The sequence below is a fragment of the Heterodontus francisci genome, unplaced genomic scaffold (assembly GCF_036365525.1).
Source record: "Heterodontus francisci isolate sHetFra1 unplaced genomic scaffold, sHetFra1.hap1 HAP1_SCAFFOLD_830, whole genome shotgun sequence".
In the NCBI taxonomy this organism is placed as follows: domain Eukaryota; kingdom Metazoa; phylum Chordata; class Chondrichthyes; order Heterodontiformes; family Heterodontidae; genus Heterodontus; species Heterodontus francisci.
In genome coordinates this window covers 133,084-153,308 of record NW_027140960.1, presented here as the reverse complement: position 1 = coordinate 153,308, position 20,225 = coordinate 133,084, and the positions used below count along the sequence as shown (strand labels likewise).

The window sequence follows — 20,225 nt, the reverse complement described above, 5'->3', positions numbered from 1 at the left end:
TGTAACTCACTCCCGGGTATCTGTTATTCTATATATAAACCCCCCCGAACCCCTCGATTAGATTCCAGTCCGTAATTCACTCCCGGGTATCTGTTATTCTATATATAAACACCCCGAACTCCTCGATTAGATTCCAGTCTGTAACTCACTCCCGGGTATCTGTTATTCTATATATAAACCCCCCCGAACTCCTCGATTAGATTCCAGTCTGTAACTCACTCCAGGGTATCTGTTATTCTATATATAAACCACCCCGAACCCCTCGATTAGATTCCAGTCTGTAACTCACTCCCAGGTATCTGTTATTCTATATATAAACCACCCCGAACCCCTCGATTAGATTCCAGTCTGTAACTCACTCCGGGTATCTGTTATTCTATATATAAACCCCCCGAACCCCTCGATTAGATTCCAGTCTGTAACTCACTCCCAGGTATCTGTTATTCTATATATAAACCCCCTGAACACCTCGATTAGATTCCAGTCTGTAACTCACTCCCGGGTATCTGTTGTTCTATATATAAACCCCCCGAACCCCTCGATTAGATTCCAGTCTGTAACTCACTCCCGGGTATCTGTTATTCTATATATAAACCCCCCCGAACCCCTCGATTAGATTCCAGTCTGTAACTCACTTCCGGGTATCTGTTATTCTATATATAAACCCCCGAACCCCTCGATTAGATTCCAGTCTGTAACTCACTCCCGGGTATCTGTTATTCTATATATAAACCCCCCGAACCCCTCGATTAGATTCCAGTCTGTAACTCACTTCCGGGTATCTGTTATTCTATAAATAAACCCCCCGAACCCCTCGATTAGATTCCAGTCAGTAACTCACTCCCAGGTATCTGTTATTCTATATATAAACCCCCGAACCCCTCGATTAGATTCCAGTCTGTAACTCACTCCCGGGTATCTGTTATTCTATATATAAACCCCCCGAACCCCTCGATTAGATTCCAGTCTGTAACTCACTCCCGGGTATCTGTTATTCTATATATAAACCACCCCGAACCCCTCGATTAGATTCCAGTCTGTAACTCACTCCCGGGTATCTGTTATTCTATATATAAACCCCCCCGAACCCCTCGATTAGATTCCAGTCTGTAACTCACTTCCGGGTATCTGTTATTCTATAAATAAACCCCCCGAACCCCTCGATTAGATTCCAGTCTGTAACTCACTCCCGGGTATCTGTTATTCTACATATAAACCCCCCCGAACCCCTCGATTAGATTCCAGTCTGTAACTCACTCCCAGGTATCTGTTATTCTGTATATAAACCCCCCGAACCCCTCGATTAGATTCCAGTCTGTAACTCACTCCCGGGTATCTGTTATTCTATATATAAACCCCCTGAACCCCTCGATTAGATTCCAGTCTGTAACTCACTCCCGGGTATCTGTTATTCTATATATAAACCCCCCCGAACCCCTCGATTAGATTCCAGTCTGTAACTCACTTCCGGGTATCTGTTATTCTATAAATAAACCCCCCGAACCCCTCGATTAGATTCCAGTCTGTAACTCACTCCCGGGTATCTGTTATTCTATATATAAACCCCCCCGAACCCCTCGATTAGATTCCAGTCTGTAACTCACTCCCGGGTGTCTGTTATTCTATATATAAACCACCCGAACCCCTCGATTAGATTCCAGTCTGTAACTCACTCCCGGGTATCTGTTATTCTATATATAAACCACCCGAACCCCTCGATTAGATTCCAGTCTGTAACTCACTCCCGGGTATCTGTTATTCTATATATAAACCCCCCCGAACCCCTCGATTAGATTCCAGTCTGTAACTCACTCCGGGTATCTGTTATTCTATATATAAACCACCCGAACCCCTCGATTAGATTCCAGTCTGTAACTCACTCCCGGGTATCTGTTATTCTATATATAAACCCCCCCGAACCCCTCGATTAGATTCCAGTCTGTAACTCACTCCTGGTTATCTGTTATTCTCTTCAGAAACCCCCCGAACCCCTCGATTAGATTCCAGTCAGTAACTCACTCCCAGGTATCTGTTATTCTATATATAAACCCCCCCGAACCCCTCGATTAGATTCCAGTCTGTAACTCACTCCCGGGTATCTGTTATTCTATATATAAACCACCCCGAACCCCTCGATTAGATTCCAGTCTGTAACTCACTCCCGGGTATCTGTTATTCTGTATATAAACCACCCGAACCCCTCGATTAGATTCCAGTCTGTAACTCACTCCCAGGTATCTGTTATTCTATATATAAACCCCCCGAACCCCTCGATTAGATTCCAGTCTGTAACTCACTCCCGGGTATCTGTTATTCTATATATAAACCACCCCGAACCCCTCGATTAGATTCCAGTCTGTAACTCACTCCCGGGTATCTGTTATTCTATATAAAAACCCCCGAACCCCTCGATTGGATTCCAGTCTGTAACTCACTCCGGGTATCTGTTATTCTATATATAAACCACCCGAACCCCTCGATTAGATTCCAGTCTGTAACTCACTCCCGGGTATCTGTTATTCTACATATAAACCCCCCGAACCCCTCGATTAGATTCCAGTCTGTAACTCACTCCCGGGTATCTGTTATTCTGTATATAAACCCCCAAACTCCTCGATTAGATTCCAGTCTGTAACTCACTCCCGGGTATCTGTTATTCTGTATATAAACCCCCAAACTCCTCGATTAGATTCCAGTCTGTAACTCACTCCCGGGTATCTGTTATTCTATATATAAACCACCCGAACCCCTCGATTAGATTCCAGTCTGTAACTCACTCCCGGGTATCTGTTATTCTATATATAAACCCCCCCGAACCCCTCGATTATATTCCAGTCTGTAACTCACTCCCGGGTATCTGTTATTCTATATATAAACCACCCGAACCCCTCGATTAGATTCCAGTCTGTAACTCACTCCCGGGTATCTGTTATTCTATATATAAACCCCCCCGAACCCCTCGATTAGATTCCAGTCTGTAACTCACTCCCGGGTATCTGTTATTCTATATATAAACCCCCAAACTCCTCGATTAGATTCCAGTCTGTAACTCGCTCCTGGGTATCTGTTATTCTATATATAAACCACCCCGAACCCCTCGATTAGATTCCAGTCTGTAACTCACTCCCGGGTATCTGTTATTCCATATATAAACCACCCGAACCCCTCGATTAGATTCCAGTCTGTAACTCACTCCCGGGTATCTGTTATTCTATATATAAACCCCCCCGAACCCCTCGATTAGATTCCAGTCTGTAACTCACTCCCGGGTATCTGTTATTCTATATATAAACCCCCAAACTCCTCGATTAGATTCCAGTCTGTAACTCGCTCCCGGGTATCTGTTATTCTATATATAAACCACCCCGAACCCCTCGATTAGATTCCAGTCTGTAACTCACTCCCGGGTATCTGTTATTCTATATATAAACCCCCCCGAACCCCTCGATTAGATTCCAGTCTATAACTCACTCCCGGGTATCTGTTATTCTATATATAAACCCCCTGAACCCCTCGATTAGATTCCAGTCTGTAACTCACTCCCGGGTATCTGTTATTCTATATATAAACCACCCCGAACCCCTCGATTAGATTCCAGTCTGTAACTCACTCCCGGGTATCTGTTATTCTATATATAAACCCCCTCGAACCCCTCGATTAGATTCCAGTCTGTAACTCACTTCCGGGTATCTGTTATTCTATAAATAAACCCCCCGAACCCCTCGATTAGATTCCAGTCTGTAACTCACTCCCGGGTATCTGTTATTCTATATATAAACCCCCCCGAACCCCTCGATTAGATTCCAGTCTGTAACTCACTCCCGGGTATCTGTTATTCTATATATAAACCCCCTGAACCCCTCGATTAGATTCCAGTCTGTAACTCACTCCCGGGTATCTGTTATTCTATATATAAACCCCCCCGAACCCCTCGATTAGATTCCAGTCTGTAACTCACTCCCGGGTATCTGTTATTCTATATACAAACCCCCTGAACCCCTCGATTAGATTCCAGTCTGTAACTCACTCCCGGGTATCTGTTAATCTCTATATAACCCACAGCTTTCGCTGGTCTTCTCCCTTGCTACTTGGCTGACTAATTTCTCCTCTGTTTATTTCTTTGCTGACAGCTTGACCCCAAAACCCTACAATCCAAGGAATGGAAGGAGAATGTAGTTTCAGCGAATGGGGTAAGAAGAGATTTTGATTGGCTGGAAGATCGGGGTGTGGGTAGGTTCGGGGGCGAGCCGCGATTTTTGGTGGTGCGGTGGGGGTCAGAGTCCAGCTCTGAGGGCTGAGGTTTACTGGCATTTTCCTCCGTCCCTGGCGTGTCTTCCCTCTCGTAGGGAGTGACCATCCTTTTGCCAGTTACCCCCTTTCTCTATGGGAGTTGTGTTTCGATTGCCCTGTCCGTCCCGTACCGGAACGACCCCCTCCCGGTAAGTTCATGTCACCCACAAATTTACAGCATAGAAACAGGCCACTCGGCCCATCCCCATTGGGGATGCAGGGAGGGAGGAATGTTTGTTACTGATGTCCTTTCTCCTTACCTTTCCCAGCTTGAGCTGTCCTGCTCCATGCGGTACCTTCACCACAGCCTCAACCAACTGGATGAACTTTCGGGTGCACCTCGTGGAACCTTTGGTGTTCCACTCAGCATTGTCACCTAGTGAGTACGGGTGCGATCGACGTTCGGAGGGACCGGGATTTGTGGGTTCCCATTAACGTAATCCCAATGGACCCCAAACCCCTTCCCGGTCACTCCCACTGTACACAATCCCAATGGACCCAAACCCCTTCCCGTTCACTCCCACTGTACACAATCCCAATGGACCCAAACCCCTTCCCGTTCACTCCCACTGTACACAATCCCAATGGACCCCAAACCCCTTCCCATTCATTCCCACCGTGCACAATCCCAATGGACCCCAAACCCCTTCCCGTTCACTCCCACTGTACACAATCCCAATGGACCCAAACCCCTTCCCGTTCACTCCCACTGTACACAATCCCAATGGACCCCAAACCCCTTCCCATTCACTCCCACTGTACACAATCCCAATGGACCCAAACCCCTTCCCGTTCACTCCCACTGTACACAATCCCAATGGACCCAAACCCCTTCCCGTTCACTCCCACTGTACACAATCCCAATGGACCCAAACCTCTTCCCATTCACTCCCACTGTACACAATCCCAATGGACCCCAAACCCCTTCCCATTCACTCACACTGTACACAATCCCAATGGACCCCAAACCCCTTCCCGTTCACTCCCACTGTACACAATCCCAATGGACCCCAAACCCCTTCCCATTCACTCCCACTGTACACAATCCCAATGGACCCAAACCCCTTCCCGTTCACTCCCACTGTACACAATCCCAATGGACCCAAACCCCTTCCCGTTCACTCCCACTGTACACAATCCCAATGGACCCCAAACCCCTTCCCATTCACTCCCACTGTACACAATCCCAATGGACCCAAACCCCTTCCCGTTCACTCCCACTGTACACAATCCCAATGGACCCAAACCCCTTCCCGTTCACTCCCACTGTACACAATCCCAATGGACCCAAACCTCTTCCCATTCACTCCCACTGTACACAATCCCAATGGACCCAAACCCCTTCCCGTTCACTCCCACTGTACACAATCCCAATGGACCCAAACCCCTTCCCGTTCACTCCCACTGTACACAATCCCAATGGACCCCAAACCCCTTCCCATTCATTCCCACCGTGCACAATCCCAATGGACCCAAACCCCTTCCCCTTCACTCTCACTGTACACAATCCCAATGGACCCCAAACCCCTTCCCGTTCACTCTCACTGTACACAATCCCAATGGACCCCAAACCCCTTCCCGTTCACTCCCACTGTACACAATCCCAATGGATCCCAAACCCCTTCCCGTTCACTCCCACTGTACACAATCCCAATGGACCCAAACCCCTTCCCGTTCACTCACACTGTACACAATCCCAATGGACCCCAAACCCCTTCCCGTTCACTCCCACTGTACACAATCCCAATGGACCCCAAACCCCTTCCCGTTCACTCCCACTGTACACAATCCCAATGGACCCCAAACCCCTTCCCGTTCACTCCCACTGTACACAATCCCAATGGACCCCAAACCCCTTCCCGTTCACTCCCACTGTACACAATCCCAATGGACCCCAAACCCCTTCCCATTCACTCCCACTGTACACAATCCCAATGGACCCCAAACCCCTTCCCGTTCACTCCCACTGTACACAATCCCAATGGACCAAAACCCCTTCCCGTTCACTCCCACTGTACACAATCCCAATGGACCCCAAACCCCTTCCCATTCACTCCCACTGTACACAATCCCAATGGACCCAAACCCCTTCCCATTCACTCCCACTGTACACAATCCCAATGGACCCCAAACCCCTTCCCATTCATTCCCACCGTGCACAATCCCAATGGACCCCAAACCCCTTCCCGGTCACTCCTGCTGTACACAATCCCAATGGACCCAAAACCCCTTCCCATTCATTCCCACCGTGCACAATCCCAATGGACCCAAACCCCTTCCCCTTCACTCCCACTGTACACAATCCCAATGGACCCAAACCCCTTCCCCTTCACTCCCACTGTACACAATCCCAATGGACCCCAAACCCCTTCCCGTTCACTCCCACTGTACACAATCCCAATGGACCCCAAACCCCTTCCCATTCACTCCCACTGTACACAATCCCAATGGACCCCAAACCCCTTCCCATTCATTCCCACCGTGCACAATCCCAATGGACCCCAAACCCCTTCCCGGTCACTCCTGCTGTACACAATCCCAATGGACCCAAAACCCCTTCCCATTCATTCCCACCGTGCACAATCCCAATGGACCCAAACCCCTTCCCCTTCACTCCTGCTGTACACAATCCCAATGGACCCGAACACCTTCCCGTTCATTCCCACCGTACACAATCCCAATGGACCCCAAACCCCTTCCCATTCACTCCCACTGTACACAATCCCAATGGACCCCAAACCCCTTCCCGTTCACTCCCACTGTACACAATCCCAATGGACCCCAAACCCCTTCCCATTCACTCCCACTGTACACAATCCCAATGGACCCCAAACCCCTTCCCGTTCACTCCCACTGTACACAATCCCAAAGGACCCGATCCCCTTCCCATTCACTCCCACTGTACACAATCCCAATGGACCCAAACCCCTTCCCGTTCACTCCCACTGTACACAATCCCAATGGACCCAAACCCCTTCCCGTTCACTCCCACTGTACACAATCCCAATGGACCCAAACCCCTTCCCGTTCACTCCCACTGTACACAATCCCAATGGACCCAAACCCCTTCCCGTTCACTCCCACTGTACACAATCCCAATGGACCCAAACCCCTTCCCGTTCACTCCCACTGTACACAATCCCAATGGACCCGAACACCTTCCCGTTCACTCCCACTGTACACAATCCCAATGGACCCCAAACCCCATCCCGTTCACTCCCACTGTACACAATCCCAATGGACCCAAACCCCTTCCCGTTCACTCCCACCGTACGCAATCCCAATGGACCCCAAACCCCTTCCCGTTCACTCCCACTGTACACAATCCCAATGGACCCCAAACCCCTTCCCGGTCACTCCTGCTGTACACAATCCCAATGGACCCGAACACCTTCCCGTTCACTCCCACTGTACACAATCCCAATGGACCCGAACACCTTCCCATTCATTCCCACCGTGCACAATCCCAATGGACCCCAAACCCCTTCCCGTTCACTCCCACTGTACACAATCCCAATGGACCCCAAACCCCTTCCCGTTCACTCCCACCGTACACAATCCCAATGGACCCAAACCCCTTCCCATTCACTCCCACTGTACACAATCCCAATGGACCCAAACCCCTTCCTGTTCACTCCCACTGTACACAATCCCAATGGACCCAAAACCCCTTCCCGTTCACTCCCACATTACACAATCCCAATGGACCCCAAACCCCTTCCCGTTCACTCCCACTGTACACAATCCCAATGGACCCAAACCCCTTCCTGTTCACTCCCACTGTACACAATCCCAATGGACCCAAAACCCCTTCCCGTTCACTCCCACATTACACAATCCCAATGGACCCAAACCCCTTCCCGTTCACTCCCACCGTACGCAATCCCAATGGACCCCAAACCCCTTCCCGTTCACTCCCACCGTACACAATCCCAATGGACCCGAACACCTTCCCGTTCACTCCCACTGTACACAATCCCAATGGACCCCAAACCCCTTCCCGGTCACTCCTGCTGTACACAATCCCAATGGACCCGAACACCTTCCCGTTCACTCCCACTGTACACAATCCCAATGGACCCGAACACCTTCCCATTCATTCCCACCGTGCACAATCCCAATGGACCCCAAACCCCTTCCCGTTCACTCCCACTGTACACAATCCCAATGGACCCCAAACCCCTTCCCGTTCACTCCCACCGTACACAATCCCAATGGACCCAAACCCCTTCCCATTCACTCCCACTGTACACAATCCCAATGGACCCAAACCCCTTCCTGTTCACTCCCACTGTACACAATCCCAATGGACCCAAAACCCCTTCCCGTTCACTCCCACATTACACAATCCCAATGGACCCCAAACCCCTTCCCGTTCACTCCCACTGTACACAATCCCAATGGACCCAAACCCCTTCCTGTTCACTCCCACTGTACACAATCCCAATGGACCCAAAACCCCTTCCCGTTCACTCCCACATTACACAATCCCAATGGACCCAAACCCCTTCCCGTTCACTCCCACTGTACACAATCCCAATGGACCCAAAACCCCTTCCCGTTCACTCCCACTGTACACAATCCCAATGGACCCAAACCCCTTCCCATTCACTCCCACTGTACACAATCCCAATGGACCCAAACCCCTTCCCGTTCACTCCCACTGTACACAATCCCAATGGACCCAAACCCCTTCCTGTTCACTCCCACATTACACAATCCCAATGGACCCAAACCCCTTCCCGTTCACTCCCACTGTACACAATCCCAATGGACCCAAACCCCTTCCCATTCACTCCCACTGTACACAATCCCAATGGACCCAAAACCCCTTCCCGTTCACTCCCACATTACACAATCCCAATGGACCCAAAACCCCTTCCCGTTCACTCCCACATTGCACAATCCCAATAGACTGGAACCCCTTCCCGTTCACTCCCATTGTATGGCAACTGAGTAACCCTGTTGTGTTGTTATTCCCTTCCCCCCCATTTCGCTGCCCCTCCTGGGCAGTCGGGACAGCAGCCGGGTGCCTCTGATTGTGCGGCACTGTGCGGAGGAAGTGGAGAGACGTGGCCTGGACGAGTTGGGAATCTACCGTGTCTCTGGCATTGCCACGGATGTGCAGACTCTGAAGGCAGCTTTTGACAGCAGTGAGTGCGGAGACTGTCTTGTCGGGGGGTCGCGTGTTCCGTGGCCCACCTTTCGGATGGTGCTGTTTCCTCCCCGAACATCCCACTGGAACTCCATTGACCTTCTGGGTGATGCCTGGCATGGCTGAATAGCCGGGGGGACGGTGGTTTAGTGGTCACCTGGGATTAGAGGGGGAGCTTGTCCTTTGGTAGGGTGAGCCAGCGGCAGCGGAGAGGGCAAGCGAGACGTTAAAGAGCAGGGTAGAGGGCGACGGATGTGAGATAGAGAGATAGAGAGAGAGAGAGGATGAAAGATCAAATGAAGGAGAGAGAGAGACATAGAGAATGCGTGAAAGATCTCAGGACTCCTGGAGGGGGGTATGGGCAGACAGGTATAGTTTGGAAGTGCAGTCACTGCTGTATTATAGCAAAGGTGTCAGCCAATTTGCGCACAGCAAGATCCCACAATCATGAACACCTCCTATTTTGCTCACTGATGGTGACTGAATAAGCACATGATGGAGAACTAGTCCTCAGTACTGACCCTCAGACAGCACGGCACTCCCTCAGTACTGACCCTCAGACAGCACGGCACTCCCTCAGTACTGACCCTCTGACAGTGCGACACTCCCTCAGTACTGACCCTCCGACAGTGCGGCACTCCCTCAGTACTGACCCTCAGACAGCACGGCACTCCCTCAGTACTGACCCTCTGACAGTGCGGCACTCCCTCAGTACTGACCCTCCGACAGTGCGGCACTCCCTCAGTACTGACCCTCTGACAGTGCGGCACTCCCTCAGTACTGACCCTCCGACAGTGCGGCACTCCCTCAGTGCTGAACCTCTGACAGTGCGGCACTCCCTCAGTACTGACCCTCAGACAGCACGGCACTCCCTCAGTACTGACCCTCTGACAGTGTGGCACTCCCTCAGTACTGACCCTCCGACAGTGCGGCACTCCCTCAGTGCTGAACCTCTGACAGTGCGGCGCTCCCTCAGTACTGACCCTCCGACGGTGCGACACTCCCTCAGTACTGACCCTCCGACAGTGCGGCGCTCCCTCAGTACTGACCCTCCGACAGTGCGGCTCTCCCTCAGTACTGACCCTCAGACAGTGCAGCGCTCCCTCAGTGCTGACCCTCTGACAGTGCGGCACTCCCTCAGTACTGCAAGCGGGGTGCGTCTGCATGGGTTTCTGGGCATTGGGTCTCGGAAACTGCTCGCGTGTTGGTGTGGCAGAGGAAGCTGAATCCGGGATGACTCCGGAAATGCTGCCTCCTTTCCCGAGCTGAATGCCGTCTTTTCTCTGACCGTTCTCCATGTAGGTTCCAAGGAGGCCATCACACAGCTGAAAGACAATGACATACACGTGGTCGCCGGAACCTTGAAACTTTACCTCCGGGAACTCCCGGAGCCTCTGCTCACCCACGAGCTGATCCCGTCCTTTGTCGCGGCTGTGGGTATGTGAGGGGCAACTTGCCTGGCGGGGGGGTGGCGGGGGTGCGATGCATCTGGGGGCGCGCGCAACGTGAGACGGCCAGATCGAGCCTGCGTCGTAAATCCTTCAGATTTGGCTGTGCTTCTACCTCAACTCAACAAACTCCCTCCGACCCGGCCCGTTGATGCTAATCCACCATCTTGAACCTCTGCAGTCCGTGTGGAGCGGGTGCGGGTGCACCCAGAGTGCGGTGAGGAAGGGAGTTCCAGGATTTTGACCCAGTGACAGTGAAGGAATGGCCGATACAGTTCCAAGTCAGGATGGTGTGTGACTTGGAGGGGAACTTGCAGGAGGTGGTGTTCCCATGTATTTGCCGCCCTTGTCCTTCTAGTTGGTAGAGGTCACGGGTTTGGGCGGCGCTGTCTAAGGAGCCTTGGTGTGTTGCTGCAGTGCATCTTGTGGATGGTACACACTGCTGTCACTGTGTGTCGGTGGTGGTTTGGCGGGTTGCGGGAGACTCTTACCGAAACTGCCTGTGAATTCTTCTCCATTTACAGGTCTGGATGATCCTGTTGCCAAGGAAAAGCAGATGTCATCACTACTCAATCAACTACCAGAACCGAATCTCAACACCTTCCTGTACTTGATGAACCACTTGAAAACGTAATTTCAATATTCAAATCAGATTGCAACAGATATCTGTACACTGACTGGTGTCTCTCAGTCCCTCTCTCTCAGGGTGATATCTGTACACTGACTGGTGTCTCTCAGTCCCCTCTCTCTCAGGGTGATATCTGTACACTGACTGGTGTCTCTCAGTCCCTCTCTCTCAGGGTGATATCTGTACACTGACTGGTGTCTCTCAGTCCCCTCTCTCTCAGGGTGATATCTGTACACTGACTGGTGTCTCTCAGTCCCTCTCTCTCAGGGTGATATCTGTACACTGACTGGTGTCTCTCAGTCCCTCTCTCTCAGGGTGATATCTGTACACTGACTGGTGTCTCTCAGTCCCCTCTCTCTCAGGGTGATATCTGTACACTGACTGGTGTCTCTCAGTCCCTCTCTCTCAGGGTGATATCTGTACACTGACTGGTGTCTCTCAGTCCCTCTCTCTCAGGGTGATATCTGTACACTGACTGGTGTCTCTCAGTCCCCTCTCTCTCAGGGTGATATCTGTAAACTGACTGGTGTCTCTCAGTCCCTCTCTCTCTCAGGGTGATATCTGTACACTGACTGGTGTCTCTCAGTCCCTCTCTCTCAGGGTGATATCTGTACACTGACTGGTGTCTCTCAGTCCCTCTCTCTCAGGGTGATATCTGTACACTGACTGGTGTCTCTCAGTCCCTCTCTCTCAGGGTGATATCTGTACACTGACTGGTGTCTCTCAGTCCCCTCTCTCTCAGGGTGATATCTGTAAACTGACTGGTGTCTCTCAGTCCCTCTCTCTCTCAGGGTGATATCTGTACACTGACTGGTGTCTCTCAGTCCCTCTCTCTCAGGGTGATATCTGTACACTGACTGGTGTCTCTCAGTCCCTCTCTCTCAGGGTGATATCTGTACACTGACTGGTGTCTCTCAGTCCCCTCTCTCTCAGGGTGATATCTGTAAACTGACTGGTGTCTCTCAGTCCCTCTCTCTCTCAGGGTGATATCTGTACACTGACTGGTGTCTCTCAGTCCCTCTCTCTCAGGGTGATATCTGTACACTGACTGGTGTCTCTCAGTCCCCTCTCTCTCAGGGTGATATCTGTACACTGACTGGTGTCTCTCAGTCCCTCTCTCTCAGGGTGATATCTGTACACTGACAGGTGTCTCTCAGTCCCCTCTCTCTCAGGGTGATATCTGTACACTGACTGGTGTCTCTCAGTCCCTCTCTCTCAGGGTGATATCTGTACACTGACTGGTGTCTCTCAGTCCCCTCTCTCTCAGGGTGATATCTGTACACTGACTGGTGTCTCTCAGTCCCTCTCTCTCAGGGTGATATCTGTACACTGACTGGTGTCTCTCAATCCCCTCTCTCTCAGGGTGATATCTGTTCACTGACTGGTGTCTCTCAGTCCCCTCTCTCTCAGGGTGATATCTGTACACTGACTGGTGTCTCTCAGTCCCTCTCTCTCAGGGTGATATCTGTACACTGACTGGTGTCTCTCAGTCCCCTCTCTCTCAGGGTGATATCTGTACACTGACTGGTGTCTCTCAGTCCCTCTCTCTCAGGGTGATATCTGTACACTGACTGGTGTCTCTCAATCCCCTCTCTCTCAGGGTGATATCTGTTCACTGACTGGTGTCTCTCAGTCCCCTCTCTCTCAGGGTGATATCTGTACACTGACTGGTGTCTCTCAGTCCCAGGTCTCTCAGGGTGATATCTGTACACTGACTGGTGTCTCTCAGTCCCCTCTCTCTCAGGGTGATATCTGTACACTGACTGTTGTCTCTCAGTCCCTCTCTCTCAGGGAGATATCTGTACATTGACTGGTGTCTCTCTCTCTCAGGGTGATATCTGTACACTGACTGGTGTCTCTCAGTCCCCTCTCTCTCAGGGTGATATCTGTACACTGACTGGTGTCTCTCAGTCCCCTCTCTCTCAGGGTGATATCTGTACACTGACTGTTGTCTCTCAGTCCCTCTCTCTCAGGGTGATATCTGTACACTGACTGGTGTCTGTCAGTCCCCTCTCTCTCAGGGTGATATCTGTACACTGACTGGTATCTCTCTCTCTCAGGGTGATATCTGTACACTGACTGGTGTCCCTCAGTCCCTCTCTCTCAGGGTGATATCTGTACACTGACTGGTGTCTCTCAGTCCCCTCTCCCTCAGGGTGATATCTGTACACTGACTGGTGTCTCTCAGTCCTCTCTCTCTCAGGGTGATATCTGTACACTGACTGGTGTCTCTCAGTCCCCTCTCTCTCAGGGTGATATCTGTACACTGACTGGTGTCTCTCAGTCCTCTCTCTCAGGGTGATATCTGTACACTGACTGGTGTCTCTCAGTCCCCTCTCTCTCAGGGTGATATCTGTACACTGACTGGTGTCTCTCAGTCCCTCTCTCTCTCAGGGTGATATATGTACACTGACTGGTGTCTCTCAGTCCCCTCTCTCTCAGGGTGATATCTGTACACTGACTGGTGTCTCTCAGTCCCTCTCTCTCAGGGTGATATCTGTACACTGACTGGTGTCTCTCAGTCCCTCTCTCTCAGGGTGATATCTGTACACTGACTGGTGTCTCTCAGTCCCTCTCTCTCAGGGTGATATCTGTACACTGACTGGTGTCTCTCAGTCCCTCTCTCTCTCAGGGTGATATATGTACACTGACTGGTGTCTCTCAGTCCCCTCTCTCTCAGGGTGATATCTGTACACTGACTGGTGTCTCTCAGTCCCTCTCTCTCAGGGTGATATCTGTACACTGACTGGTGTCTCTCAGTCCCCTCTCTCTCAGGGTGATATCTGTACACTGACTGGTGTCTCTCAGTCCCTCTCTCTCAGGGTGATATCTGTACACTGACTGGTGTCTCTCAGTCCCTCTCTCTCTCAGGGTGATATCTGTACACTGACTGGTGTCTCTCAGTCCCCTCTCTCTCAGGGTGATATCTGTACACTGACTGGTGTCTCTCAGTCCCTCTCTCTCAGGGTGATATCTGTACACTGACTGGTGTCTCTCAGTCCCTCTCTCTCTCAGGGTGATATATGTACACTGACTGGTGTCTCTCAGTCCCTCTCTCTCAGGGTGATATCTGTACACTGACTGGTGTCTCTCAGTCCCCTCCCTCTCAGGGTGATATCTGTACACTGACTGGTGTCTCTCAGTCCCCTCTCTCTCAGGGTGATATCTGTACACTGACTGGTGTCTCTCAGTCCCCTCTCTCTCAGGGTGATATCTGTACACTGACTGGTGTCTCTCAGTCCCAGGTCTCTCAGGGTGATATCTGTACACTGACTGGTGTCTCTCAGTCCCCTCTCTCTCAGGGTGATATCTGTACACAGACTGGTGTCTCTCAGTCCCCTCTCTCTCAGGGTGATATCTGTACACTGACTGGTGTCTCTCAGTCCCCTCTCTCTCAGGGTGATATCTAAACACTGACTGGTGTCTCTCAGTCCCTCTCTCTCAGGGTGATATCTGTACACTGACTGGTATCTCTCAGTCCCCTCTCTCTCAGGGTGATATCTGTACACTGACTGGTGTCTCTCAGTCCCTCTCTCTCAGGGTGATATCTGTACACTGACTGGTGTCTCTCAGTCCCTCTCTCTCAGGGTGATATCTGTACACTGACTGGTGTCTCTCAGTCCCCTCTCTCTCAGGGTGATATCTGTACACTGACTGGTGTCTCTCAGTCCCTCTCTCTCAGGGTGATATCTGTACACTGACTGGTGTCTCTCAGTCCCTCTCTCTCAGGGTGATATCTGTACACTGACTGGTGTCTCTCAGTCCCCACTCTCTCAGGGTGATATCTGTACACTGACTGGTGTCTCTCAGTCCCCTCTCTCTCAGGGTGATATCTGTACACTGACTGGTGTCTCTCAGTCCCTCTCTCTCAGGGTGATATCTGTACACTGACTGGTGTCTCTCAGTCCCCTCTCTCTCAGGGTGATATCTGTACACTGACTGGTGTCTCTCAGTCCCTCTCTCTCAGGGTGATATCTGTACACTGACTGGTGTCTCTCAGTCCCCTCTCTCTCAGGGTGATATCTGTACGCTGACTGGTGTCTCTCAGTCCCTCTCTCTCAGGGTGATATCTGTACACTGACTGGTGTCTCTCAGTCCCTCTCTCTCAGGGTGATATCTGTACACTGACTGGTGTCTCTCAGTCCCCTCTCTCTCAGGGTGATATCTGTACACTGACTGGTGTCTCTCAGTCCCTCTCTCTCAGGGTGATATCTGTACACTGACTGGTGTCTCTCAGTCCCTCTCTCTCAGGGTGATATCTGTACACTGACTGTTGTCTCTCAGTCCCTCTCTCTCTCAGGGTGATATCTGTACACTGACTGGTGTCTCTCAGTCCCTCTCTCTCTCAGGGTGATATCTGTACACTGACTGGTGTCTCTCAGTCCCTCTCTCTCAGGGTGATATCTGTACACTGACTGGTGTCTCTCAGTCCCTCTCTCTCAGGGTGATATCTGTACACTGACTGGTGTCTCTCAGTCCCTCTCTCTCTCAGGGTGATATCTGTACACTGACTGGTGTCTCTCACTCCCTCTCTCTCAGGGTGATATCTGTACACTGACTGGTGTCTCTCAGTCCCTCTCTCTCTCAGGGTGATATCTGTACACTGACTGGTGTCTCTCAGTCCCTCTCTCTCAGGGTGATATCTGTACACTGACTGGTGTCTCTCAGTCCCTCTCTCTCAGGGTGATATCTGTACACTGACTGGTGTCTCTCAGTCCCCTCTCTCTCAGGGTGATATCTGTACACTGACTGGTGTCTCTCAGTCCCCTCTCTCTCAGGGTGATATCTGTACACTGACTGGTGTCTCTCAGTCCCTCTCTCTCAGGGTGATATCTGTACACTGACTGGTGTCTCTCAGTCCCCTCTCTCTCAGGGTGATATCTGTACGCTGACTGGTGTCTCTCAGTCCCTCTCTCTCAGGGTGATATCTGTACACTGACTGGTGTCTCTCAGTCCCTCTCTCTCAGGGTGATATCTGTACACTGACTGGTGTCTCTCAGTCCCTCTCTCTCAGGGTGATATCTGTACACTGACTGGTGTCTCTCAGTCCCTCTCTCTCAGGGTGATATCTGTACACTGACTGGTGTCTCTCAGTCCCTCTCTCTCAGGGTGATATCTGTACACTGACTGGTGTCTCTCAGTCCCTCTCTCTCTCAGGGTGATATCTGTACACTGACTGGTGTCTCTCACTCTCTCTCTCAGGGTGATATCTGTACACTGACTGGTGTCTCTCAGTCCCTCTCTCTCTCAGGGTGATATCTGTACACTGACTGGTGTCTCTCAGTCCCTCTCTCTCTCAGGGTGATATCTGTACACTGACTGGTGTCTCTCACTCTCTCTCTCAGGGTGATATCTGTACACTGACTGGTGTCTCTCAGTCCCTCTCTCTCTCAGGGAGATATCTGTGTAATCAGGGCAGTGGGATTAGTTTGGGGATTGATACAGGGATATGGGGAGAGAGCAGGGCAGTGGGATTAGTTTGCGGATTGATACAGGGATATGGGGAGAGAGCGGGGCAGTGGGATTAATTTGGGGATTGATACAGGGATATGGGGAGAGAGCGGGGCAGTGGGATTAGTTTGGGGATTGATACAGGGCTATGGGGAGAGAGCGGGGCAGTGAGATTAGTTTGGGGATTGATACAGGGATATGGGGAGAGAGCAGGGCAGTGGGATTAGTTTGGGGATTGATACAGGGCTATGGGGAGAGAGCGGGGCAGTGGGATTAGTTTGGGGATTGATACAGGGATATGGGGAGAGAGCGGGGCAGTGGGATTAGTTTGGGGATTGATACAGGGATATGGAGAGAGAGCGGGGCAGTGGGATTAGTTTGGGGATTGATACAGGGATATGGGGAGAGAGCGGGGCAGTGGGATTAGTTTGGGGATTGATACAGGGCTATGGGGAGAGATCGGGGCAGTGGGATTAGTTTGGGGATTGATACAGGGCTATGGGGAGAGAGCGGGGCAGTGGGATTAGTTTGGGGATTGATACAGGGCTATGGGGAGAGAGCGGGGCAGTGGGATTAGTTTGGGGATTGATACAGGGATATGGGGAGAGAGCGGGGCAGTGAGATTAGTTTGGGGATTGATACAGGGATATGGGGAGAGAGCGGGGCAGTGGGATTAGTTTGGGGATTGATACAGGGATATGGGGAGAGAGCGGGGCAGTGGGATTAGTTTGGGGATTGATACAGGGATATGGGGAGAGAGCGGGGCAGTGGGATTAGTTTGGGGATTGATACAGGGATATGGGGAGAGAGCGGGGCAGTGGGATTAGTTTGAGGATTGATACAGGGCCATGGGGAGAGATCGGGACAGTTTTGGGTGCTCTTATTGGGCAGAGGAAACAATTTGTTTCTAGTTGGTAGCAAACTTTGTTCACCTTTGTCCTACAAGAGTTACCGACCATGAACCGGTGAATAAGATGACAATGCACAACCTGGCCACTGTGTTTGGACCCTCACTGCTTCGAACGAAGCACGACGGATTCCCCATGGACATTTCACAAGAGGTCGTTGTTCAGGTCTGTGCTGGGTCAGAATTCAAACCACTGACGTTTACTCTGTATCTAATCCCCGTACTGTACCTGTCCTGGGAGTGTTTGATGGGGGACAGTGTAGAGGGAGCTTTACTCTGTATCTAACCCCCGTACTGTACCTGTCCTGGGGAGTGTTTGATGGGGACAGTGTAGAGGGAGCTTTACTCTGTATCTAACCCCCGTACTGTACCTGTCCTGGGAGTGTTTGATGGGGACAGTGTAGAGGGAGCTTTACTCTGTATCTAACCCCCGTACTGTATCTGTCCTGGGGAGTGTTTGATGGGGACAGTGTAGAGGGAGCTTTACTCTGTATCTAACCCCCGTACTGTACCTGTCCTGGGGAGTGTTTGATGGGGACAGTGTAGAGGGAGCTTTACTCTGTATCTAACCCCCGTACTGTACCTGTCCTGGGAGTGTTTGATGGGGGACAGTGTAGAGGGAGCTTTACTCTGTATCTAACCCCCGTACTGTACCTGTCCTGGGAGTGTTTGATGGGGACAGTGTAGAGGGAGCTTTACTCTGTATCTAACCCCCGTACTGTACCTGTCCTGGGAGTGTTTGATGGGGACAGTGTAGAGGGAGCTTTACTCTGTATCTAACCCCCGGACTGTACCTGTCCTGGGAGTGTTTGATGAGGACAGTGTAGAGGGAGCTTTACTCTGTATCTAACCCCCGTACTGTACCTGTCCTGGGAGTGTTTGATGGGGGACAGTGTAGAGGGAGCTTTACTGTGTATCTAACCCCCGTACTGTACCTGTCCTGGGGAGTGTTTGATGGGGGACAGTGTAGAGGGAGCTTTACTCTGTATCTAACCCCCGTACTGTACCTGTCCTGGGAGTGTTTGATGTGGACAGTGTAGAGGGAGCTTTACTGTGTATCTAACCCCCGTACTGTACCTGTCCTGGGAGTGTTTGATGGGGGACAGTGTAGAGGGAGCTTTACTGTGTATCTAACCCCCGTACTGTACCTGTCCTGGGGAGTGTTTGATGGGGACAGTGTAGAGGGAGCTTTACTCTGTATCTAACCCCCGTACTGTACCTGTCCTGGGAGTGTTTGATGAGGACAGTGTAGAGGGAGCTTTACTCTGTATCTAACCCCCGTACTGTACCTGTCCTGGGGAGTGTTTGATGGGGGACAGTGTAGAGGGAGCTTTACTCTGTATCTAACCCCCGTACTGTACCTGTCCTGGGGAGTGTTTGATGGGGGACAGTGTAGAGGGAGCTTTACTCTGTATCTAACCCCCGTACTGTACTTGTCCTGGGAGTGTTTGATGGTGGACATCGTGGAGGGAGCTTTACTCTGCGTCTAACTCCGTCTCTCTCTTATCTTCAGGTCCAAGTTGTATACCATTTCCTCAGCGGCGATACACTTTCTCAGTTGGAGCACCGAGCTCGGCTGGGATCGGTGTCCAAGGCGACCTAAGGCCTGCGGGGTTGCATCTCGAGTTCGGTGGCGGGGCACTCTGTAAACTAAACGAATGGACTTCGGAGATCTGTAACCCTGTTCCTTGTCCTCTGACCTGTACCCTTTGGCCTGTGCTGCCCTCTGGACCCTCACCGTGGGTGGGAGGGAGGGTCCGTCTTTGGAGGCGGAATGGCCGAGCTTTGCCAGCTGGCACTCCCCGCACACAATACTCCAGGTGCGGTCTCACCAAGGCTCTACATAAATGCAGTAAGACGTCTTAACTCCTCTCCTCAAATCCTCTTGCAATAAAGATGAACATACCATTTTGCCTACCTATTTTCTTGCTGTACCTGCATGTTAGCTTTCCGTGACTCATGAGCAAGTCCCTTTAAAGTTTTGCACATCCCTGTCCTTTTTCGTTTATGAAATACTGTCTTTCTTTTTTTCCAACCGACGTTTCCCAGATGCCAATTTTTTTGTCCACTCGCTCAGCCTCCCCTTGAAACATCTTTGCATCCTCCTCACAATGGCTGTGTCATCAGTTTCCCTGGACCCTAAGCTCTGGAATTGCCTCCCTAAACCTCTCCCTCCTCCCTCTTTGACCGAACTTTTGACCGTTGGTCCCCAGTTTCGGAATGCGTCTGTTCATTTCTGTTTCCGATCGTCACCACACCCGGGGAAGGATGCGAGGGTCCTTGAGAAGTGCAGAGGAACTTTGCCAGAATGGTTCCAGGCATGAGGGGCATTTTAGTTCCAAGGTT

General features: G+C 51.2%; 1 protein-coding gene across 5 annotated transcripts in view; it reads left to right on the top strand.

Moving 5' to 3' along the window:
* LOC137361518 (active breakpoint cluster region-related protein-like) overlaps positions 1–19,785 on the top strand; it is a 185,989-nt gene extending 166,204 nt beyond the window's left edge. For all 5 annotated transcript variants that reach the window (XM_068026349.1, XM_068026348.1, XM_068026347.1 and 2 more), the window contains 7 exons: positions 4,131–4,190; positions 4,560–4,669; positions 9,304–9,443; positions 10,748–10,882; positions 11,418–11,523; positions 17,919–18,045; positions 19,393–19,785. In XM_068026349.1, coding sequence (XP_067882450.1) covers positions 4,131–4,190; positions 4,560–4,669; positions 9,304–9,443; positions 10,748–10,882; positions 11,418–11,523; positions 17,919–18,045; positions 19,393–19,482 — 768 coding nt within the window. In that variant the 3' untranslated portion in view covers positions 19,483–19,785. The remainder of the gene's footprint in view (positions 1–4,130; positions 4,191–4,559; positions 4,670–9,303; positions 9,444–10,747; positions 10,883–11,417; positions 11,524–17,918; positions 18,046–19,392) is intronic.
* The last annotated feature ends 440 nt before the right edge of the window (positions 19,786–20,225 follow it).